We start from the raw sequence: 15,626 nt of genomic DNA on the forward strand, positions 1-15,626 counted from the left end.
GCAAGATCTCATGAGGCCTAGACTGAGGACCAAGCCACCAACATCTTGACCTCATGCTCTTGGCAAAGCCATGTCCAAAGTCAAGAGGCAGGGAAGCAGGCCCCGCCCACTGTGGAAGGACAGTGTAAAATGACAAAGGGTACAGATACAGGATGGATAAAGAATGTGGGCCAAGGATGGGATCTACCTCATTTATTCATCTCAACAGCCTAAATCCACCCCCTGTGTGCCCACCCTTGGCTCACAAACCCCAGCCAAGTCCCTTCCTGGGGAAGCCTCCCCTCAGGGGTGCTGGTCAGGCGGTAGATTTTCTCTTCATGATAAACTTACCCCAATGAGGGAGCTCTCTCCCTTGCACTGGGTTGAACCCAGTGTTTGGTTTTCCTCACTCCTGGGGAGACAGGAATGGAATACATCCCATTCTTCCTACTTCTGTTTCTCCATGCTTCACTGCCTTCACCTATTTTAACGAAACCCTCTTCTAACTCAGTAGAATTCTTTTCTGCTCAAAAACTCTACACAATGTTACACGTCAAATTTATTCCATTAGGAAAACCAAAAAACAAACAACTAAACAAAACCCCCTCCCAACACACAGAACAGAGTTGACCACTCAGAGAGTTGCCAGGTGGAACTTCCAGAAGTGATGGCTGCCAGGTCAAAGTATCCTGGGCCACAGGAATGGGAGTCACATACCTGGGGTTGAACTCTAGCTCTGCCATTGACCTTGGGCAGGTCAACTCCTCTTTCAGCCTCAGTTTTCTCATCTTTAAAATGGGGATACAAGGGCCCCTGACTCATAGGGCTATTGCAAGGAAAAAATGAGGTCATGCGTATAAAGGTCTGGGTACACCATATGGCACTTAGTAGATGTTCAATAAATCGTCTTTCTCTTTGCTTTACTTGGGAGACTAAACCAGTAAAAGGAGTGTCAGGCAGTTGTGTATGTGTGTGTGTGTGTGTGTGTGTGTGTGTGTGTGTGAGCATCTCTACTGTTTAACAGATTGTGTGGTAAAGGTAAGAGGCTCCAGAATATATGTCTCGATCAGAAACCCGAGGAAGATAAGGCAGTGCGAGCACAGGCAAGATTCACCCATTTTCAGTGAGTTCTGTGTCCTTCGCCTCCCATTAGAGTGTGGGTGTCCCTTGAGGCTGTGCCGAAACCACAGGCCTGGACTCAAATCCGCTAGAAGCTTATGGTGTCTCCTGGGTGGTGGGGGAAGCTCTGGTTCCCAAGTCTGAGGGTCCCCATGTTCTCACACTGGCCCCATCAACAGTCTCCCCTTTGCCAGTATCATCTGTCACAGTCACAACAACGATGTCCTAAACATGCTGTCCAGTTGGCTTCTCATGGTTTTGCCACGTCCGTGCCATAGTTTCTCCATCTTTCAAAAAGGTCTAGAATCGGACCTGCCTCACAGGGCTGTTCGTGGATATAGTAAGTTAATCCGTCTGAGCCCGCTTACAAAGTGCCTGACACAGAGTCCCTATTCTCTATCACCGTATTTATGATTTATATTATTACTACTAAGAACAAGACCTTTGCATAGAAGACTCTTCAGTGATACTTTGTTACGAGATGGGGAGGGACCCTGAGTATGACTTCAAACAGCTGCTGAGTCTGGAGATGAGGCTCATGTATTTAAAGACAAGCGCCCACATTCGCTGACCTCTTCTGGGGTGACACGTGACTGTTGACTATTTGCCCCCCTGAAAACAAAGCACCTAATCTGTTCCTCTAAGGGGAAGGTAACTTTTAAACAATGGGAGAGAACGTAACTGCTTTCTTACATCTTTGGAAAGAGCATTTTGAAAGCATGTTTGGAAATGTTTCCATTGTTATGAGCTTGTATTGCCAAAAAGCAAGGAAAGTATGTTTCCCTTAGAAACTCTCCAAGCCTGCACACTTCAAGAACTTGAAAATGGAAGATTCCAACCAATTTCAAAAAGCTTCCAAAAAGAAAACTTTCAGGGGGTTTTGAATCCATTTGTCTTCCGATTTGTTTGCCGGACTTAGTGATGGATATCTAGAAAGATGAATGTAGGTGAGCCAGATTTCACCAAAAACTGTTCCCTATTTTGAGAATGGGACTAAAATATGAATATTGGTGTTTAGAAAGCACAGCCCAGGTCTTCCCTGGTGGCGCAGTGGTTGAGAGTCCGCCTGCCGATGCAGGGGACACGGGTTCGTGCCCCGGTCTGGGAAGATCCCACATGCCGCGGAGTGGCTGGGCCCGTGAGCCGCGTCCGGAGCCTGTGCTCCACAACGGGAGAGGCTGCAACAGTGAGAGGCCCGCGTAACGCAAAAAAAAAAAAAAAGAAAGAAAGAAAGCACAGCCCATGAGGTGCTTCTTTCATTTGGATTTAGACATATTTGTATAAATCCAAATGAAAGCTCTCTAACAGCCAAATCAAGTATGGAAGTAACTCTACACAAAACCAGACTCCTGAATCACGACAACACGGAGTGTTAACCCATGTTTTTCAAAAAATTGAAGAAAGCGTATGCAGTTGCATTGCTAACTGTAAAAATATGTTATAAAGAATGTTTAAAGGAAGGCCAAAAGGTCTATTACACTGTTAGTAAATAAAATAAAAACATTTAAAAGCCGTGTTTATTTAATCTTTATGTCCTCCTTTAAATTCTTTTAGTTTTTATATATGCTTTATACTGCTGGTAATATATTTGTAATTTATAAACTTTTATGCCCACTTGGAGACCTCTGCTCTCAATCACCTAATCGAGTCCCAGGTGTCCCTCAGGTCACTGTGGAGGCAATTTTAGCTTCTTGGTGGAGGGTGGATGGGGAGAGAGGGGGCTTTCTTCGGGGTCCAGGGAAGCAGAGCCTGCTGCCCCATTCTCAGCCTCTAGGGGGCAGAAGAGGGAAGCAAAAAACAGCTTGGGGGAAAAAACGGACTCAGAAAGACCGCCCAAGAAGGGCTGGCTTCAGGAGATACCTTAGAATGTCTGTTTTCTCCCCAGCCTTCCTCACTGTCCCCTCTCAAGACTGGAGTAAAACAAACCAGCTACAGCCCCTGAGGACTGAGAAAAATCCCACTGAGTGCTGGAAACAAGGAGGGGAGTCAGTGGGCTATGGGGCTTTCACCTGGACACTTGATTCACCTGAAGATGACAGACAGCCAGGCCCTGGACTCTGGCCCCTGCCCTGCTACTTCTTGAGCCTCAGTTTCTCCAGCTGAGATTAAGAATTCCATAAGGGTTCAGTTACATCCCTTTGGCCAAAGTGCCTGACGTGCCCTCGGTCCTAAATAAATGTTCCCACACTCTTTCTCGTGATTCATCCACGCTCCATCCCCCTGAGATCTTCCCTGGCCTGTCATCCAGAGGACATCACTGCTGATGGTGGGGACCAGTGTGAGGCCCTCCTGTCCTCCTCCCACTTCTCTCCAGGACTGGCTCACTTCCGTCCTGCCCCGGATGTCAGAGCTGAGGTTGATTTGTTGGTCACCCTATGGCTGTGGTTTCTGAGCACTTTTTTTTTTTTTTGCGTTACGCGGGCCTCTCACTGTTGCAGCCTCTCCCGTTGCGGAGCACAGGCTCCGGACGCGCAGGCTCAGCGGCCATGGCTCACGGGCCCAGCCGCTCCGCGGCATGTGGGATCTTCCCGGATCGGGGCACGAACCCGCGTCCCCTGCATCGGCAGGCGGACTCTCAACCACTGCGCCACCAGGGAAGCCCTCTGAGCACATTTTTGAGCAGACGTCCTGCGGTGCATGCGTGCCCTAGCCTGTTTGTTCTCTGTGAATACGGCCAGATAAAAAGCCCAGGCTTCCGTCTCATCACCAGAGCAGGTGTGGACCACAGCATGAGCCTCCTGACACACCTCCAGGACTCCTTACCTCCCAGCCACCCACCCTGCCGGCCCCCTGTGCAACCTTCCAGAAACACAGCCCTGGGTGTGTCATGCTCTAGGTTCCACAGTCATCACTGGATCCTCATCACTGATGGGGTAAGACGTTAGCTCCTGGGTTGATGTTCAAGGCCGTGGGATAGGAGCTTTCCCCAACCCCCTGCACTCCAAGCGTCTTCTCTCTCCATGCCTCAGTTTCCTCATCTGTCAAATGGAGGCAACTAGCCTTGTGAGGGTTGAGAGTGACAGGGGATGGAAGTCTCCTCCTGTGGTGAGGACGCTCAGCATGTGTTGATGCCCCCTCCTCCTCCCCATTTACAGATGAGAAAGCTGAGGCTCTGAGAGGTAGGGGTGGCCCAGATGTGGCAGAGCCAGGATTAAAATTCAGACCTTCCACCCTCGATCCGGGACATCTGCTAACACATCCCAGCTCAACCGTCCCTTCTCAGTGAGGCCCCTGGCTGCTGTCGCTTGCATCCTGTTTTACCATCTGCAATTATTGAATGTACGAGCGGTTTCCTTGCTCATTGCTGTCTCCTCTTCTAGAACATAGCCCCATGAAGGTATGGACCTGGTTGGTCTTGTTCGTTGAAAGCCTAGCACAGAGCCAGGGCCTGTTAAATTCTTCTTGAATAGTTGTTGGAAGAGTTAAGACAGTTTCAAAGAAAACTCCAGTTGATCACTTGCTAATGAAGTGGGCTCCTTCCTCCTCTGGAGACCCCACACTCTGGGACTTCTTTGATTGCACAGAGCTCCAGGGTCCCTTGCTCCCCTGGGAACACTAGCCCCAAGCAGCAGGCAGCCTCATAAACACACCAGCGTTGCGAGGCCGGCTTTCACTGAAGCCCTGGAGAGGCATCTGAACCAGGGAGTAAAGTGTGTATTAGGCTTAGATACCTTGGGAGTCAATGTTTAAAAAACCTCACCAGTAATTGGAAATTGGCTAATTCCTTGCTATAATTAGGAGGGCCTGGAGGCCGGAGATGCTCTGGTTTCCCAAGCTTTATTTTGAAGGCTTAGAAAACAGGACGTGGCTGGGCTTCCCTGATGGCGCAGTGGTTAAGAATCTGCCTGCCAAGGCAGGGCACATGGGTTCGAGTCCTGGTCTGGTAAGAGCCCACATGCCGCAGAGCAACTAAGCCTATGCGCCACAACCACTGGGCCTGTGCTCTAGAGCCCGTGAGCCACAACTACTGAGCCCACGTGCCACAACTACTGAAGCCCGCGTGCCTAGAGCCCATGCTCCGCAACAAGAGAAGCCACCGCAATGAGAAGCCCGTGCACTGCAACGAAGAGTAGCCCCCGCTCGCCGCAACTAGAGAAAGCCCGCGTGCAGCCACAAAGACCCAACACAGCCCAAAATAAAAACAAATAAATTTTTTTGAAAAAGAAAAAGCAAACAGGAAGCGACTTAGGAGGCCCAGAAGCTGGCAAGAGTGTTTGCAGCAGCTCACTCCAAGTAGAAAGTGAGATGCATTCGGGTCATGTCCCTTCAAAGCATATTCATGGTTCCTGAAAAGTATGAATTGGATTATTAACAGCAACAGTTTTTCTGGTAAATTTTGTTGAATATAAAAAAGGGCACAGTTCCCAACTGTATGGCTCAATGAGTTTTCCTAAAGTGCACACACCTGTGTGACCAACCCCCAGAAGCCCCACCCCCAGGGGCCCCTTTCAGTCACTATGCCACCTCGAGACTAACCATCACCCTGACTTTTAGCACCACAGACGTGCTACATGGTGTTATCAAAAATGTTTGGGGCCTTGATTCCAGGTTCTCAAATTTGAATGCCCCCAGGGGCTCCCCACAGGTGTCCCTAACGATGGAAGGGCCCAGTGGGACTGTGGTCCCTTGTGATCCGCTTTACGGGGAACTTTGGCAATGGTTGCCAGGCAAAAATGCAGGCCCGGTGTCGGCAGGTAACTTGATCTTGCCAGAGAAGCTGAAAGTCTAGGTTTTTATGTGAAATCATGATTATTGAATGTTGGCAACTCATGAAAATTTAGCACCCTGTGGAGGCCAATTCCAACCAGGCCAAACAAAACATGCTCATGGGCCAGACTTGGCCTGCAGGCTGCCGGTGGAGGTGACCTTGAGGGACCCCCAGGCCCGTGGGGGAGATGAGCGTGAACACAGACATCACAGCACAGGAGGGGTGATGAAGGGCCAGACGGAGATGGACAGAGCCAAGGAAGGCTCTGCCATGCGTGGAGCGATGTGTGACGAGCACTTTGAAGGACGCACAGGATCAGCACAGCCAGGGCATCCAGGCAGAGGGAGGGGGAGGGAGGGAGGTGGGCGAGGCCTGGGGGACTGTCCCAGGCCACGGTTATCAGGAAGCGCAAAGTGGCTTGGTGTGTCGGCGGCATGGGAGGGGCTGAGATGTGGGCAGGGCCAGCCGTACAGGACCTGGAAAGGCAAACTGGGGCATCTAGACTTTGTCCTGGGGCCGGCAGAGGGCAGTACTTGAGCAGGTTAAACAGAGGCATTGGGGGCATTCCCTGGTCCAGTGGTTAGGACTCGGTGCTTTCACTGCCGTGGCCGGGGTTCAATCCCCGGTCGGGGGTCTTGGGAGACAGGAGGCCTTGGCCTTTGACAGTGTCTGAAGAGGAGGGGACAGGGGCTTGGGCCCACATTTCTGGCCTCCTAAACAAGCTCCCTCCCCACCTCAGCCCCACCCCAGGCAAAGACCCTCCTTGACCAAACCTTAGTCGGGCTCCTCTGAGCCCTTTTCTCAACTAGGCCCTGACCTTAGGCTCTGTCCTTGGCCGGCTTACTCCAGTTTTAGCAAGAATCCTACTGGTTCAGTTTAGCAAGAATCCCTCATCCTTGAAACCCAATCAAGTTCCTCATTCCCCACTCCAGACAGCTTACCCTGCTGGGCCGCCTTCAGCAGGAATCCTGTCAAGTCGCTTTAGCCAGAATCCCCCCAGCCCTGAGGTTTCCTCCGCCCACCGACCGCCCCCCTGCCCCTTGGCGATAAATCCCCTCTTGTCGCTGTGTTCAGAGTTCAGCCCAATCTCTCTCCTGTGGCAAAACTCCTTTTGCAGTGGTCCCTGAATAAAGGCTGCCTTACCGTCTTAACAAGTGTCATGGATAATTTTTCTTTAACACCTGTCCACACCCAAGGCAACTGTAACATTATTTGAGGATAAAAATACGTATCCTATCCAAGGGGCTTGCTCATGAGTTTGGATTCGGTTCCGGAAGGGTGTGTAGACACATGCAGTGGCGCCCTCTGGTGGCACAATCTCCACCCCCCTCGTCCTTATCCTCACTTCGAGTACAAGGTCCAGGGCAACATCAGTCAGAACTTTGGAGCTTCCCCGCGCCCCGCCCCCACCTGCTCGGGCTCAGCACAGGGAAGCTCTGTCCTTGCAGGAGCTCCTGCCAAACACCTCAAAGGCGTCTTACACATCCCACCTCAGATCCTGCTGGATCTGCTTTTGAAAATTGACACAGATGCAGAACCTCGTTGCAACCACCCTGGTCTGAGCCGCTGGCATTACTTGCACGGATTCACTCACTAGCCCCCAGCTGGTCTCTGTTTCCCCCTTCTTAATTCAGCATCTAGAGTGGTCCTGTTATACTCCAAGTCAGATATGTCTCTCCTCTACTCAGAACCTCCCCAGGCTCCCACCCAACTCAGAATAAATGCTGGAGTCCTTGTAACTGACTCCACACACGATGACCTGTCCCCTCCCCCCATCACCTCTCTACTCTCCCTGCTCACTCATCTCCAGCCACACTGCTTTCTCAGTTATCCCCTACCTCAGGGCCTTTGCACTGGCTGCTCCCTCTTCCTGGAACCTCCTTTCCTGGGATATCTCCATGGCCTGCTCCCACCCTCCTTCAGGCCTTTGCTCCAATGTCAACCTCCCAGTGAGATCTCCTTGAAGCCCTGATTTAAAATCGCAATCTGCTACGCTCACTCCTGTCCTCCTCCCTTTATTGTTCTCCTTGGCTCTTAACACCTGCCGACTCTACAACGTACTTATTAATGTTGTTCATGCTCTTTTCTCTCCGGTGCTGAGCATCCAATGGGCACTCAGAGAGTGGAAGACTGTCTTAGATGGAAATTTCAACCCCCTCTGTGCTTCCTCTGGGTACTTCTTAAGAGAGTGTGGTCCCTGAGACATATGTCACTTGGGCTCTCCCGGCTTTGAATGCCCAGGACAGGGTTCCCAGCCTGTAGGTCCCCGAGTGCTACACACATGCACATGAACCGCCGTCTCAAGCCAACATCTGAGGGACTGGTTTTCAAATGTGTACAGGTACTGCTCCGATGAATACTGCTCGGCCGTTTAAAAGTGTCACTGAATTCTTTTCAGCTGTTTGGCCATGATGTATTTTCTCTCTCAACCAATACCCTCAATACTGAATGGAGGTCCTCCTCAAAATAGCTGGGAACGCCTTGCCTAGGGCCGGAAAAGGGATCTAATGAACAAGTCTGGAGACCCTTGGCCATCCTTCCTATGGGTTCCTGCCAGGAACATTGGCTACAATTATTCTCACCTACCCCCAGGCACAGCAGCAGCAGCTAGGGAGCACAGGCTCACCCACCAGAGTAAGGCAATCCGTTAACCTTGAATTCTGCAAGCCCTGCCACTCCACGAGCAGGGGGCTGTTGGAGCGGTTCTCAGCTTGGGCAGAATTCAGATGAGCTCTTGTAATCAACATGCAATTAACTGTTGCACCTCCTGGGCATCCGGGCACCCTGTGCTTTGCAGTGTGACGGGGCTTCAGGGGTCGTGGTTATTTTAGAGCAGAGGTGGGGATGGAGCGTTCATAGTTGGGCAATCCCACCTTGCACAAGAGATCCTGAAAAGGTCTGTGTGAATTTAATCCTCTGATCTTGGTTCAGATGTTAATAATAATAATAAAGATGGCCAGCGTTTATTGAGCACCTACTAGGTGCCAAGTGCTTTTTGCAGGTGTGATCTCATTCCGACAGCCCAATATTCCTCCTCCCTTTTATAGATATGGAACTGAGACTCAGAAAGGTTTAGTACAATAACTTGTTCAAAGCCCACAGCTGGTCAAGCCCCCAGGGTCACCTGACCCCAAAGTCAGTATTCTTGACCTTTCTGTTCCCACCCCCCACCTTGGAGATTCTGGGTTGGCAGCCTCTGTAGGGCACCCCTGCCTGATAACTGCAACAACTTTGTGTCTGGTGTGGTATCTCCTTGGGTCATACTGCTAAGGATCTCAGGTGGGTGGGGATGCCTGCATGGGGAAGTCCCATTCGTCATATCCGACACTTGGCATCCTGTGTGGCACACTTCTTTGCCACCCTTCGTGCCGTACCATGCCATGATAAGGAGCCCGGGTGACTGCAGCTTCATCCTGCCAGGGGAGCCTGTCCTGTTGGTTCACACAGCCCAAATCTCCCTGGGAGACCCCCAGGGGAAGCACAAGCCCTTTAGACTCTACAACCCCGCATTTCTGGTGAGGTACCCCTCCTGACAGGTCCTGCAACTCCAGGATCAGTAATGAGGCATCCTTTTCAGTGGGCCCTGCTGCTTCTTGGGTGTGGGAAGCCCAAAAAACTCAACTCTGCAGCTCAGACTCTTTGGGGCTCCTTCTTGGGGCTCCCTACCGGGCCTCCAGGGGAGGGTGCTGCGGGTCCATGTTCGTCGTGGGGAGCCCCAGCAGGCTCTGCCCTTCTCTCCAGAGGGCGGGACTTCTCTGGTTCCTGTGTGAGATGACCCCTCCTGGCTGGTTTTGTTGCTTCACGTTCCCGGTGGGAAGCCTCTTTCTCTGAGAGCGCCTTCTCTGGCACTCTCTTTCCTTCTCAGACTCTCCACTCGGGTGCGGGTCTCTTTAGGGGGCGCCCTTCTCTGCCGGGCCCCCGCCAGCGACCGGCGTGGGGCGCCCCCTCTCCCAGTGAGGGCGGGAACCAGAACAGTGTCGCCGGCCGCCTGCAGGTGTCTCCCCACGGAGGGGCGCGCGTCCCTGCGCCGTGGCCGCTGCCAGGCGCCAGCGGCTCCTCGCCGAGGTGCACTCGCGCTCCGGGCTCCGGGCGCGCAGGAGCCGCTCCGCCACCGCCCGCCCCCCGCGCCCCCACCCCGGGGGCGGGGGCATGGGCCAGCGCCGCGTCCGCCGCCGCCCATCGCAGGCGCCCGAGCCCCGGGGCGCGGCGGGCAGCGGCCGCTGACGCGGGGCGCCGGCTGCCAACTTCGCGCGCGGAGCTCCCCGGCGGCGCAGTCCCGGCGGCGCGGGCGGCATGAAGACGAACCGCCGCGGCCGAGCGCTTCTGGCCGTGGCCCTGAACCTGCTGGCGCTGCTCTTCGCCACCACCGCCTTCCTCACCACTCACTGGTGCCAGGGCACGCAGCGGGTGCCCAAGCCGGTCTGCGGCCAGGGCGGGAGCACCAACTGCCCCAACTCGGGCGCCAACGCCACGGCCAACGGCACCGCCGCCCCCGCCGCCGCCGCTGCCGCCGCCGCCGCCGCCGCGGGGAACGGCCCCCCTGGCGTCGAGCTCTACAGCTGGGAGACAGGCGACGACCGATTCCTCTTCAGGAATTTCCACACCGGCATCTGGTACTCGTGCGAGGAGGAGCTCGGCGGGCTCGGTGAGTGAGCGGCGGCGCCCCGGGGCTCCGCTCCCGGCTCCCCCGGGCTGCGCGGCCCCGGCGCCCCAGACCCAAACCCGCGCTCCCTCCTCGCGCCCGGGCCGGGGGCCCGCGCCACCGCCAGGACGCCGTGCCCCGCGCTCCGCAGGCTCGGCCGAGCGTTCGGGGGCGGGGAGCGCGGTGGGCAGGTCCGGGGGTGTCGAATGATGGCGTTCGGGACGCTCCGCCGTTTCAAGGTTCGGGCAGAGCTCGTGCCCCTTCCGAGCACCAGGCGCCTGTGGGGACGTCGCCGCGCCTTGGAGAGGCGCGTCTCCCGGCACCCACCCCGTTCCTTTCCGAGCCAGAACTCATCTCCATGCTCGCCCCTTCCCCCTCTTCCTTTCGCGGGGCACTGGCTACTCCCATCCATCCCTTCCCGCCTGGGGTGGCGATGGTGTTGGCGCAGGGACTGGTGCTGTCAGCCGCCCCTTCCACCGCAGATCCACAGAGCCAGAAGCCGAGGGGCTCGTTCTTCCACCCCCATCCCCAGTCTGCACTAAACCGCTCCCGGACCGGGTTTGGGCAGCACGGGAGTGAGGAGTGGGGGCAGTCTGGTGGGTTCCCGGCAGGGAGCCCTTCGCGTCCCGGCCCCTGCCCGGGAGAATATGCGGCGGGAAAGCGGGACAGCTCGGCGAGGCTCGGATCAGAATTGGGGCGCGGGGTGGGGGGGACTCTTCAGAAGGCAGATCAAACTGTTCCCTCGGCCTCGCACCCTTTCCTGGACCTGCCGCCGGAGGCAGGCAGGGCCGGAGTAAGTGTCCCCGAGGCAGGCATTGAGGCTAGGGCAGGACTCAGGGGAAAGCTGCCTGGCGGTGGTTGTACCACATGCTGGGGATGCTGGTCCACACCACCCGGTACCTCCCAGACGATGTTGCTCCGAGGCCAAGTCTGGGGACCCTCTTGAGTGGAATTGACCTCTTTGCCCAAGGTTAAAACTCCCCGTGCCTGCCTAGCTCTTCGATGTCAGCGTGGGCTATGTGTGTAGTCTCATGTAGACAGGAGTGGGCCACAACCGCTAGTTTGCCCTGAATACGGCGTTGGCCTGACTGGTTTAAGGGACAGAGAGAGGAAGGTGTGAAATAAACCCGGGGAGGCTGCTGCCTCTGCCTGGAATGCCCTTCCCCACATCTTCCCTGGCTGGCTCCTCCTGAGCTCCAATGGGACTTCCTGACCCGCCTTCCCAGGCCGGGTCCCTTGGAGAGAAGACCCCCCTATCCCCCTTTGGAGGCAGGGCCTCCCCATCTTCGTAGCTCACCACCATTTTTATCTCCCCCATCACACTTGGGCACACCTGAAGTTTTCTGGGGGCATGCCTTTGGTCACCAGCTTCTTGTCCCCCTTACCCATAGGATGTCACTCCATGAGGGCAGGGCCCCAGACGTCTTGTTCATTGCCATGCCCAGTTTCTGGGTACCGTCTAGTGCATAGAAGGTCTTCAATACCTATTTGCAGGATAAATGTTGGATGAGGCTTCGGGACCATGAACCAGAGGTTTCCCGGGGTGCTGCCTGCCCTGTCTTGCCTGTAGGGGTGCCCCACTGAACTTTCCTGGGACCACTTGCTTGATGCCGGCTGTTTGCCAAAGACACTCTGAATAGGGTCCCACCCCTTACCAGTTTCACCCCATCAGACTCACTTCTGATGTGCACTCAGGACTTGAATTTTTACTCTGGGATGTAATAATAATAATAATTTAATGATTTAATAATAATTAACCTTAAAGGACATCTTGGCTAAAATTCCCTGCTTTCCGCTCAGCCCAATCCTCTCCCATGGAGGCCTCGGAATGCCTCGTCCTGGGAAATATCTGCACGCTTTGGGGTGGGGTCCCCCCACCTCACCTCCGCCTCTCACCAAGTTTCTCCTTTGTGTAAAAACGCAGACTCCCTGCCCTTTCCTTTATGTACACACTTAAATCCAACGCTGTGTCCTGCAGTGGAGTTGTCCTGTCTCTGCCCCATGGAGTACCTGGGCCCTCGCTGGCCAGCTGAGCCTCTCAATTGTTTGAGGTCTCTCCTAGCTTCTTCCTGAAGGTCACGCCCCCCAACTCTTGCAGTTATCTCCCTGTAGCTTGTCCGTGTAGCTCCTCCAGGGCTTGATACAGGATGTTTAAAGCTAAGCATTAAAAAAATTGTTAATTAAAAACAATGCTAGCTCACGTTTATTGAGCCCTTCATGTGCACCAGACATTGTTAAAACTTCTCACCGGCCGGATCTTGTTGAATCCTTGCCAACACCCTTGTGGCAGGCACTTCTATGGTGCCCATTTTTTGCCAACACCCTTGTGGCAGGCACTTCTATGGTGCCCATTTTTCAGATGAGGAATTTGAAGCTAAGAGAGGTTTTCGTCTGGCCTCACAGCTGATGAGGGGGCCTGAATTGTCTTCATGGGGCACAAAGGAATCAAAATGAAGTGATCAGGGAAGAGAATGGTACAGTTGGGGGTCAGAGAAAGGCGTGATCTGGGGGGGCTCAGCATAAGACCCTTACCCCCAGTCCTTGGTTAGTAAAAACATTGATGGTTAGTTTGTTGGGTAAATAAACCAAACCCACAGTTTTCTCTTTCCTCTTGATCACTGTTGGCTAGAGATCGCCCCTCCCAGAAAATCACAATTTTCCTCCCTGGGAGCTTGGAAAATAGTTATCAGCCTGTCAGTGCTGGTGAGAAATTCGGGAGGTCTGAGCCAAGCTTTGGATGGTTTCCCCCACTGATCCTACAGTGCCCAAATCCTGCCCCTCCACGGTCATGGTACTGAAAGGGTGTCAGGAGGTACCTGGCCTCAAACTTTTGTTGCTATGACAACCTTTCTTCTGGGTTCTGTGACCATTTTAAAATTTATTTTCTACTTGAAGAGAAAAAAAAAAACAACAACACCCCAACAGCCCTCCCCGCCGAACAAAATCCTGTCCTCCCCACCAGAACATCAAGGACCAACTTCCTTCCCTCATGCCCATGAAACTACAGGGAAGGCTTTCTTCCTTTCTCTGCATTTTATGTTCACTCCAATGAAAACACCAACCACGAAATACTAACCTCTCCGTGAGAAGCAGGTGCTAAATGTTCCTTCCTCTCAAACGCCTGTTTGGTAATTTCTTTCTGTGCTCAGAAAAACCTCTCCCCATTCTGGGCAGCCACAGGGAAATCTAATAAACCCTTTTCCCACACGAAAAATCTACGGCGTTCACAAAGAAAACTGCAGCCTGTCCTAAACAGACACAATTTCCCCAGACCCGGCACAAAGGAAGCTTTTCTCCTTCCTCCAAGAAGGAGCATCAGCCTCCTTCAACAAACAGAAAGACAAGTGTGGCCTCGACACAGAATTACCCCAAGCCCTTCACGCAGATTGGATCTCTCTTCTGGATTAGATGCTCGCAAGGCTCGGGTGGGTGCAGACGCAGGCATTGGGGTTGGAGGGGCAGCAGAGAAAGGCCTGGAGGGGTCACGAGTGAACGTCTGGAGGCGGGCAGGTGGGGCTGGCAGGCAGGTGGCTGTGCTGACGGGGAGCACAGGTGATGCTGGACTTCAGTCTCAGGGAGTGTGTGTTTGGACCTCAGGAAGTGGGTGGCTCCGGAGGACTGATGGGGTGGCAGGGTCTAGGAGGGCTTGTGAGCGTGGCTGGAGGGAAGTGGGATAGGGGCGGCCAGAGAGAAGGGAGAGGAGGAGCTGGACGTTTGGTGTCCCGACTCTAGACCCACTCTCTCCCCTGTCATGGGTGGGACAGTGCCCACTCTCTCTTGTGGACTTCGGCAGCAGCCTCTCCGCTTCCACCATTGCCCCCACCCCTGCCAGTCCCCCGGCCACCCTGCATCTGAGTGATCATCAGACCCGTTTCTCCTTTGCACAGCCCCCCTCTGACAACTGCCCCTCCCCCCACTTAGAGTCAAAGCCACATCCTCCCCAAAGCTTGAGGCCCTGCGTGAAGGTGGCCCTCAGCCCCTCCCTGGCTACATGGCCTCTCTGCCACTCTGGCGTCCTCTCCTTCTCCCGCCTGGTCACTGGCTTCTGCCACACTGGCTCCTGACACCAGGCACACTCCACCTCAGTGCCTTTGCACTGCCTTTCCCGCTGCCTGGAATGCTCTTCCCCCAGTTGGCCACAAGACTGTTTCTGGAAACTTCTTGAAGTCAGCTCTTTCCCAGCACCCCATTCAATATTGATCTCCCCACGCTTTTGTGCTTGATTTTTCTGCTAGCATTTGCCACCGTTGACTTTTCCTCGGTGTTCCTCGTTTGTTTTGTGTGTGGTCCACCAGCTCCGTGAAGGTGGAGGTTGAGTTTGTGTTGTTTCACGGCTGGCTCCCCAGTGCTCAGGACACTGGCAGCAGTAGGTGGTCAGTCAACATTTGTGGGATAGATGTTGGTTGTTATGTCTGTTGTCCTTTGTGTCCGGTTCTTTGCCAGGCTCTAAGTGTCTTCTTATGCTGCAGGGAAGCAGGGGGCCTGGCCGGGGACCCCTCCCCTTCCACTGAGGCTTCTGTTACATCTACCCCTCCTTACACACACACACACACACACACACACACACACACACACACACGCACACACACACGCATGAGTGTGGGGCGGGCCCATAGCTCCTCAGGAGAAGGCCCCTGCCACCCCCCCGCCTTTCTTGCTTCCCCTTCATTTCTACAGAAAACCCCAGCTCTTCTGTCCGTCCCTTATATCATGCTGCTACATTTTCACAAGTATGAGGACGCATGTGATGTCCCCAACCTGGGGACTTGCGGCGCTTGGGAATACGTTGGTGTAATATCAGACAGGCCAGGAGCAGCGGATACATGAAGAGTTGGACTTTGAAGGGCATGGCTTGAGCCCCCAAAAGTGTTACTTCCTTTTGTTCCCATAACAGCCATATGAGGTAGGTGCCATGGTTACACCCGATGAGGAAACCGAGGCACAGAGAGGTGAAGTGACTTGTTCAAGGTCACACAGCTTCCAAGTGGCAGAGTTGTGATATGCAGAAGGCTCCAGAGCCTGGCTCTTGCCTGCGGTGCTGTGCTGCACCCCGTCCCCCCAACCCAGTTCACGCAGCCTCCCCAGGCACCTCCAAGAGGCCTCATTGAGAAGGACGCTGCACCAGGTGTCATGAACCCTGGGTTCAAGTCCAGCCTCCAGTGCCAACTTGCTGAATGA

The 15,626-nt window shown here is 54.2% G+C and overlaps 1 protein-coding gene across 2 annotated transcripts in view; it reads left to right on the top strand.

The window, feature by feature from the left end:
• Positions 1-9,889: 9,889 nt before the first annotated feature.
• GSG1L (GSG1 like) overlaps positions 9,890-15,626 on the top strand; it is a 220,404-nt gene continuing 214,667 nt past the window's right edge. For both annotated transcript variants that reach the window (XM_022588444.2, XM_089895986.1), the window contains exon 1: positions 9,890-10,451. In XM_022588444.2, coding sequence (XP_022444152.1) covers positions 10,100-10,451 — 352 coding nt within the window. In that variant the 5' untranslated portion in view covers positions 9,890-10,099. The remainder of the gene's footprint in view (positions 10,452-15,626) is intronic.

This window comes from Delphinapterus leucas, chromosome 15 (assembly GCF_059928025.1).
Source record: "Delphinapterus leucas isolate spDelLeu-1000000601 "Yukka" chromosome 15, BTC_Dleu_Yukka2, whole genome shotgun sequence".
Taxonomy (NCBI): domain Eukaryota; kingdom Metazoa; phylum Chordata; class Mammalia; order Artiodactyla; family Monodontidae; genus Delphinapterus; species Delphinapterus leucas.